This window comes from Trichoplax adhaerens, genomic scaffold (assembly GCF_000150275.1).
Source record: "Trichoplax adhaerens TRIADscaffold_5 genomic scaffold, whole genome shotgun sequence".
NCBI classification, from domain to species: Eukaryota; Metazoa; Placozoa; class Uniplacotomia; order Trichoplacea; family Trichoplacidae; genus Trichoplax; species Trichoplax adhaerens.
In genome coordinates this window covers 4,066,040-4,075,132 of record NW_002060947.1, presented here as the reverse complement: position 1 = coordinate 4,075,132, position 9,093 = coordinate 4,066,040, and the positions used below count along the sequence as shown (strand labels likewise).

General features: G+C 33.6%; 2 protein-coding genes across 2 annotated transcripts; one reads left to right on the top strand and one right to left on the bottom strand.

Annotated features, from left to right (window-relative positions):
- On the top strand, window positions 1-3,200 carry TRIADDRAFT_56528 (uncharacterized protein; the record flags this gene model as incomplete). The annotated part of the gene is made up of 9 exons (XM_002112877.1): window positions 1-133; window positions 535-1,014; window positions 1,272-1,477; window positions 1,584-1,688; window positions 1,813-1,912; window positions 2,002-2,055; window positions 2,132-2,254; window positions 2,436-2,714; window positions 3,085-3,200. 9 exons carry the CDS (start codon window positions 1-3, stop codon window positions 3,198-3,200), a joined length of 1,596 nt encoding a protein of 531 aa, XP_002112913.1.
- A 955-nt stretch (window positions 3,201-4,155) lies between these two features.
- TRIADDRAFT_56527 (uncharacterized protein) lies at window positions 4,156-9,080 on the bottom strand (the record flags this gene model as incomplete). Its single annotated transcript, XM_002112437.1, has 14 exons — window positions 4,156-4,395; window positions 4,471-4,574; window positions 4,662-4,833; window positions 4,949-5,078; window positions 5,159-5,322; window positions 5,441-5,598; window positions 5,678-5,852; window positions 5,958-6,045; window positions 6,178-6,266; window positions 6,426-6,507; window positions 6,622-6,808; window positions 7,023-7,155; window positions 7,449-7,655; window positions 8,958-9,080. The coding sequence occupies 14 exons, from the start codon at window positions 9,078-9,080 to the stop codon at window positions 4,156-4,158; spliced, it is 2,052 nt and encodes a 683-aa protein (XP_002112473.1).
- Between the last annotated feature and the right edge of the window lie 13 nt (window positions 9,081-9,093).

The following is a 9,093-nucleotide window of genomic DNA, read 5'->3' as shown; positions in this document are numbered from 1 at the left end:
ATGTGGCATCAAGAGGGAAGGGGAATGCCTAATCCAAATGATAATTCTAATCAATGGCAACAGCAACAGGAATATTACCAGCAGCAACGATACTATGGAAATTACTATGGAGAGCAAAATCCAGCGAATAACGGTATGAGATTTTAATACATAAATTACAGTAGATTTAACCATGGATGAAATGATAGATTTTTCTATCGCCGTATCATGATTGCTCTCTGTTGCTTCCCGCATCATAAATTGTGTCTTTATTCATCGGTTAAAAAATACGAGTATACAGTATTGGTACAATCGCTGTGATTATCATTATTATCAGAGCTTAGAGTAAAAGTCTTCGTGATACTTTTTATGATTTGGCTAGAGTCTTACTGAGCTTCAGCTTGTAATGGTTATTAATACGAGCATACAATAAATCAATAATACTGATAAGAATTTCGAAAGAATTTCATTTTTTTAGAGTATCAATTGTATACTATTATTATAAATGCTAAACATATACTTATATATGTCAATATACACATATAAAATGAATAGATCCTGCAATCTGGGCGCAAAAAGCGGCTGAGTGGATTAAACATAAAGAATCTGTATCCCATAGGAACAATGATCTGAGCGGACAATTTGCACATGGTGGTGAGATGGGTTTTGACGGAAGACATCCTTCCCATTTTTATCCTCATGATGCAAATTTTGAGCAAGATCGGTTACAACAATCTAACGTGGATCATTATAACTATAGTGCAATGTCTGGAAATGAAATATTATATGATAATGAGTCATCACAACATATGCAACATGCTCCTGTAATACCAGTGGGTCCGGATGGTATGACTGTAGACCAAGCGCCATATTATAATCATTATCCTGAACAAGATCTATATGGGGGAGCTCCAAATGCCGCTGATAGCTTACCTAATCCTCATGCCCCTATAGGTTACGGCTACGACCAGTATAATGAATTAACAGCACCCGTAGGTTTACAACCCGACGCTAGCCATTTATCCGCTTCTGCAGGTATTATATTATAAGACACATCATCACGGTATCGCATAAATTATCTTGACCATAATCATACACTGTAAGAATGGATCGGTTGATAATTTTATATTAATACTATTACGGATTGACTGTGCTCACTCGTCGTTTATGATAATATCAACTTCTTGGTATTCGCTTGAATTAATTATTGCTATACCACTAAACTTAAAATTTTTCAAAAGTATTAACAATGTAATGAGAAATAACTGGAAAATATTGCTCTTTTTTCTTAGCGGAGAATAATAAGAAAAAAACATTACCGTTGTGGCTCCGACAAAGTCTAGAAAAATTAGAGAAAGATAAGCAGAAAAAGTCTCAACAGGAAAATTTAAATGCTAGTTTTAACAAATCAGATAAATTATCTACATCTTTAAATTATTCTGGGTATGCTTTTGAGGCATCACCTATGAATTCACCTTCACCAATTCAAGAAGCTGAAGTATGATTGGAATAATCCATTAACGTGTATAATTTGCACTGCAAGTTGGTTTTGTTCTTTACAATTGATATACCATTGTTTTTGGTATAATTGCTTTTCTCGTTAGAGCGCACATAGTGATAGCGAAGCATACAATACTGATGAAAAGACAGAAGCATTATCAAGTGCGAATATAGTAAAAGAACATTGCTTACAATCAGAACAAAATTTGGTATGATATATAAGTGCAAAGCAATTATTTTATTCCTCAAACATTGTCGTAAAGATTCTTTGCCTTTAAGATATTATTACCACTTTCATTAACAAAATAAATACTCTTTCTAAAATTTAAACAGTTGGTTCATGTTAGAAAAATTTTAACGGAAGTTCTCTTAGAAGTTACCGACGAAATGATTCAGAGTATTGCTAATGAAAATTTACAAATTACGAAATCTGGTAAGCGAGTGTCCTTACTTTCAGTTGTGGTATATTAATTTCAGTCATATTTTTGGACTAAAATTTGCTCATTTGCTGTTTCAACTTAGCTACAGCGACAGTGCTGGCTAGTTCTAGTGCTTTAGCAGCGCTTGAAGGATTAGGTAAATTTTTACTACTACATTAAAAATTGACTGTGCCAGTAGTACTAACTGTAGCGTGAAAATATTACATACCTAGGAGCTTATGATCAAGACAGTGATGAAGATGACGATAATTCTGCAAAGACTAGAATCAAATCGTCTACAACGCCCAAATCAGAAGATAATGCTAACGATGTTAATGCTAGTTTCGTTCGTGAAGGTATTATAAAATTCAACTTTAGTTCATAGCCAAAAGGTTATACGATAAATCACAAATTATCCTATTCTATGATTACTTTACTGCGCCAGTAGAAGCTATAGCTGTAGAGGGTTCGTTAGGGATTACCAATTAGAGAATTCGAAATAAGGGAATTTTTAGAAATTCAATTATATCGTTATAGGTGAAGCTCCTGGGCGTGAAAGCGATTCTAAACCTCGCAGTCGTCGATCTAGTAATGATAAATCTAACCAAGAAGATTATTCCAAAAGAGATTATCACACTCATCATCGATCACGCCGTCGAAGTCGTAGTCGTAGTCGCAGTTATTCACCCCGAAGACGGCGTAGTAGGTCTCCTGACAGCAGACGAACATCTTATAGTGATAAGTATAAAAGCAGTCGCCATCATAGGGATTTAAGTTCATCTCCAGAATATCATAGATATCGTAAGAAGAGCGTTCGTAAGTGATCACTATTCTGAAGGTAGGCAATATAATGAATTTTTTGTATTGTTACAGCATTTACGGCTGTGCCTTATTCCAACAAGCGGATATCGGCGGTTCTGCACTCTAGTTTTACAGTAGTATCACAACTAATATGTATAGTGCCAAATGTATTGTGCAGTATGTGCACTACGGATATTCGGGATCTATCACATTGTGTAGTTGATTAGTAAATACGCTTACAAAGAAATGAGTGATTACTTACTGTACTGCAACATGCGGGTAATATTCCTTTTCATAATTTTTATGCATTATTATTCCATCTCAGTTACGCTGCATTAATTATTTTCTAATAACTTTTTATTCATAATTTTATTTCCATATATAGCTTTCCTTGACAACTACGATCGCCTTGTAAAGTGTTTTGTTCGATTACAGACAGTATTGATTATAATCATGTGTGAAATTGTTAATCGTGATCGAAAAATAATGGCGCTTGGTTAACTGATACAGTCAGAAATAAATAATATTCCTGCGGTTTGGTAGATCAATCTTCATAAGGTAACTTAATAACTGCAGGCTTTTTAACACTTTGTAATAATCAGACGTGAACTTTGATTAATTAAGGAAATGTGCGAGCATAAATCTGTTTCGATACCAGTTCTACTTGATAACACTAATTAAGCATTCATGAAGATTGGGTAGTCATGAGATGTGCAGAATGCTCTATAATCTATTGTAGTATTGGTAATGCTGCAACAGTTATCAATCGTACTTATATTGTAATCAATCGTTTTTGTATATGTTAAAATTTTGATGTTTAATAAAAAGAGATGTATAAATATCAAATTTTAGTGTGTCCGTACAATATTGCATACTTGCATTCTGGTCATTTATCAATTATCCGAATAGAAACATCAACAACTCATGTTTATTGCTTCGATCTTTGTAGTTTTAAAGATCATATGACTGCACGATTATCTTAAACGATGTAATTTTTAAATATAATCCAAGAGCTAGTTAAGGAGCCAAACATCATAGCATCGACATTATTTGCTGATGATCCCAGTTATTTCAGTGTTGATCCCAAATATTCAGTTTGTTTTAGAGAATCAAGTTGACCTCGATTATACTGCACGATTTTATCTTGTAATCAGCAACTTTAATTAGAACTCCATATGAAGATATCAAGAATCGAAAGTATGTAATTTCGTAAGATAAGTTAACTTCACGATTGAAATGTAGAAAGTTACTTTGCAGAGTTTACTAGCACTGCCAAAAATGAATTTTTGTTGATTATTCATAAATTTAAAATGTTCCGTGTTTACGTAATAAAACTATAACTAAACGCTTAGCCTAGAAGTATAAAATTATAATCCTTTCTTTCAGCTTAAATAATGCGAGATTAGCCTTAAAAAAATCAACATTAAGGTCATTTTTAATTCTTTAAATCGCGATCTTAATCCAACTTCTGCGTCGAACCGTTACTTTTTTTACTATTTGATCTCATTTGGCTATTCCATAGATATGAATAGTAAGTACTTGGATCGCTTAAAAGCGATTCATGATTTCCTCTTTCTAAAACGCGTCCGTTTCCTAATACTAAAATTTCGTCAGCATCGGTAATTGTTGATAGGCGATGAGCTACGTAAATCGATGTTTTGCCTTTGGTTACTTTCTTTAGAGATTCCATTATTGTCTGGTATATAAAAAATCACATATTAGGAGGATCTGGATTATAGTTCACTCGATTCAAACAGAAAATAATTTGTACCTGTTCGGTAATGTAATCTAAATTTGAAGTAGCTTCGTCGTAGAAAATAATTGGTGGATTCTTTAGAATAGTTCTTGCAATAGCCACCCGCTGTTTTTCACCGCCTAATGTTAATACATGTCATTTGATATTGAGATTCACTTATTATAGAGTACAGAAGTTATATTAAATACCGCAATGGCAGTTTTTACCTGACAGTTTAAGACCGCGTTCACCAACTAATGTATCATAACCTTTAGGCATTTGTAATATGCTATGGTGTAAGTCAGCCATATGAGAAGCTGCAAGGACATCATCCTCAGACGCAGAAAGCATACCGTAGTTAATGTTATAGAAGATTGTATTATGAAATAAGACTGTATCCTGAAATGATGATAAAAAAGAAATTTCTATATTTGGTATTGTGCAGATTTTAAAAATACGTTAATAGAGAGCGAATATGACGAAGGCTTTTAATACAGCAAGCTCTTAAACTAACTTGAGGTACTACACCAATAGCTTTCCGTAAGCTATGCAAGGTAATATCGTTTATATTACATCCATTAATTAATATCTGTCCTCTTTGGGGCTCATAAAAGCGGAATAATAATCTTAGGATGGTCGATTTTCTAGCGGAGATGCGAAATAGGACATAAAATTAATATCATTTCATTTGTCAACTAGATATCATTTTTAGCGTATCGAATACCCTGAACCACTTCCACCAACAATTGCTACTGTTTTTCCTGCAGCTACAGTAAACGATATGCCATCTAGGATTTTACGGCCATCCTCATACTCGAAGATAACGTCTTTAAATTCGATATTGGAGTTAGATGCGTCAATATTCATAACCTTTGAATCTGCTTTATCCTGGTAATTTTAAAGTAAAATATTGAATGTGATAACAAGCTAAAATGCTGAAAGCGAGTCATCGAAGTAACTGCTGGTTTATTTTAAATAGATGTAAACCTGCTAAATTGGTACTTACTCGGATGGAAGACTTGACATCCATTAAGTTGAATAATGTTTGCATGTCAATGAGCGATTGACGAACATCTCGATAAACTGAACCGAGGAAATTTAGTGGAATAGATAGTTGAAAAAGTAATCCATTTACCATGACTAAATCTCCTACTGTCATGGTTCCTAAAGTTTCAAGGCATAATTGAGCATATTTGTCAAGCAACCGTAGCATTATAATCACTAACAGTAGGAAAAATTATACCTGCAATTATTTCTTGACTGGCTAATAGCATCATTCCTGTTAAACCGACACTAAATATCATATGTTGGCCAAAATTTAGTGTTGAAAGACTAGTTGATGTCTTTAGAGAAGCCTCTTCAAATTTTATCAAATGTTTATTATATTGTTCTGCTTCGTGTGCTTCGTTGTTAAAATACTACAATTAAAGTCAGGATAGCTCATTAGTCTCCAACTAACAATTGATGGTAATTAACTTAAACTTCGTACAAATTATGATAATACAATTGGAATCAATGCGTACTTTAACAGTTTCATAGTTAATTAGTGAATCGATTGCCTTAGAGCCACTTTCGTTATCAGCTGCGTTCATTTGAGCTCTAAATTTTGTTCTAAATTGATTACGAGAGATACACAAGATAGTGAATTCGTACGTTAAAAGTGAGTTTTCTAAGATCGTAAATGATATTAAAATAATAATTTAACTCTGTAAGTAGCACTGAACGGTCTGATTTGTAACTTACCTCCATTGCGTTATACCTAAGGTAAATACTGCATACGCAGCAATAGTGCCCATAGTAACCAAGACAAACGGCTGGCCGCATTTATATGCCTATTTAATGGTAGTGATTATATATAAAAGTAGTCAGCATTATGTCGTTGAACATTCAATATTGTTGACACTAAAATAACAACAGCACGGTTAGCAAAGGGGTAGAATTAACTCGTACTAGTATATAATTTTTATAGACGATGTACGCTATCATCATACCAAAACTCCAGACACTAGAGACACTTCGAGAATAGTAGGGAACACGTTAAATAACAACGCACTCAAGACAGTATTTACAGACCTAAAATGTTAACAAAAATATCGAAACGAATTTATTGAGACATTGAATTATGATGCTAAACTTCAAAGTTATAGAGTAGCATTGTCAGCATTTATTACAATACTATACTACTACCTCGTGCCACGATCAATGGCTTTGGAAAGAGCTCCCGTATTGCGTCCAAGATGAAATTTAAGGTCAAGGGAATGCAAATGGCGAAATGAATTCTTGGCAATCGTTCTAACAGAATCATGAGCTACTTTGGCGAAAATAGCATTGCGTAATTCACTAAATAATGCAGCTCCAGCTCTTGCTATTCCATCTAGCAATAATTAATAACAAAAATGTAAAAATCTTTTTTATAGCCCAAAATAAAATACGTAAATTTGCATACATTCAATTCAGGCTGTTATACGTAATGATTGCTACAACTTTGGAATGAGAGTACCACTATTTCTGATAGATTTGCTCCTTTAGAAGTCAGCAATCTTTATTCTCGAAATAATTTGTATCGATCATATCTTTTGTCAACTTACAGCCAATCAGTAACGCAGTAGAAACTGTAAAGATTGCCATTATTGGCTCATTCATGTTTAATGTGTTGTTGGTAACATTGTTCAAATGATCCACAGCGTGTTTAAAAAGGAAAGGAACTTGGAGGGTCAAGAGCTAAATAGCGATTTTTATAATCTTATATTAAAAAAATTGATAAAAGGATGATATACTATATTATTTATTATTATCCTTCGCAGTATCTTCATAATTTTAATACTAGCGGACGTGATAATAATTCAATCATACAGGAGTATTGTGATCTTACTGAGAATATTATAATGGTTGGTTATCACATTAAGATGTTATTTTCATATTGGTTGTAATGCAATTCGATAAGATTACATTTTACGTAGCAGTTATCGATACAAGAGTGTCTAAACTGTTCCTAACTTTTGTCTTTAACTAACCTTAGCACCAACTAGCAGGCTCAATGATCCTATAACACGTGCTTTTAAACCTATTTTATTCTTAGGCCAAATAAATCTCAACATAGTTTTAATTATTGCTAATGAGTTTAGTTCCGATGCGTCTGTCACGGCAACTTTGCCAAGGCCTGGTCCAGGGCCGCCGACAGTGGACGCTCCATGAAATGTTTTACGAGTAGTAGTTATGTGCTGAAATTTTAACATGTAAGAGAGCTCAGTAAAATTGATCATTTTATAGTATGTTTAAATCAGGCAGTTTAGTCTAACTAATTTAAATTATTAAATCAATAGAAAAATGATCCAATAAGTGTATATTCTAGTGTATTGAAATTTTGAATACTAACAGGATTCTTTAGTCGCTGTGTATTGATTGGTTTTGAAGATGAGATATTTGTCTGTTAGATAGAAGTTTGATAGTAGGTTAGCTTTTATTATAAATGCGATCATACTTGAAGCAATTATTAATAAATGCAATCAGTACAACTGGATATAATACGAAATTTAGTTGCAAAAAAATAATTGCACATTTGAATATTAGTTAAGGCTGACATTTAATTCGATCAGAGTGATTAATGTGAGTAGTATACAAATATCTATTTACACCTAGACATTTATTGGTCTATTTTCTTATAATTCAATGTATTTCAAGAGTAAAATTTTTAATTTTAATTTTATACTGATGTATATTGTAAATTCTTTGACTTCGTGTGTAAGGGCAAAATCAAGCAGTTGCTATTTTAATTCTGTTTCAACCTGAGCAACTCGTATAACTATTAGTGATGATCCATAGCACACCATAATACTAATTAGTATCTTTTTCGCCGAAGCTTCAGTTATGTATATGATAAATATCGCATGGATTGATGACACAATCTAGCAAGCAAGATGATTTGAACAAGTATAGAGGGAAAACCTGGTGGGTACTTGATAGAACTCTTCCGTCTGTATTTCAAACTGCTTGTAATATAAACTTGGAAAACTGATACGATACTACCACGATATAGCCTAGATGCCCAATGCAGGTATACGAGTATGTCTATTCTATTCGATCATGGTATAGCTGTCAGCAACTGTGGTCATGTATCTTGTTTATGAAGTGAAATGATTGATATTTGTATAGCAGAATTGACGTATGCAGCTGGATATGCCGACAGTAAGATTTCAAAATGCATGATCCACATACGACATCCTCTTCCACGCCGCTATGCACACTAAGAGGGGCGTCTAACTAAAATTAGTATTACCATCCATCTTGGACAGTGGCGGTCATCCACATTTTCAATTCTCGATTGGATTTTATTGATATAGTAAATTCTAAAACTGTAGTATATATCAACGATAGGGTCGAGTATTACGAAATAAAGGATGATGATTGATTTCACTATGGCAGGCAGTGATTGGCTTGTGCCTTCGTTTCTACTCGTCTATCGACTGCCATTGTCATGATCCATGTAGTATTATAGCATATAACATGATGGAAGTGCAACTTACATTGAAACGTAGCCTAGAAAATCGTTTCATACTTGATCGCCAGGCAGTATTATTATGCGCTAGAGTCCATTGACTTCGTGCAACTAGAATTCCATATGTCCCCGTTCGTATGATTGCCGCCATGACGATGATCTAA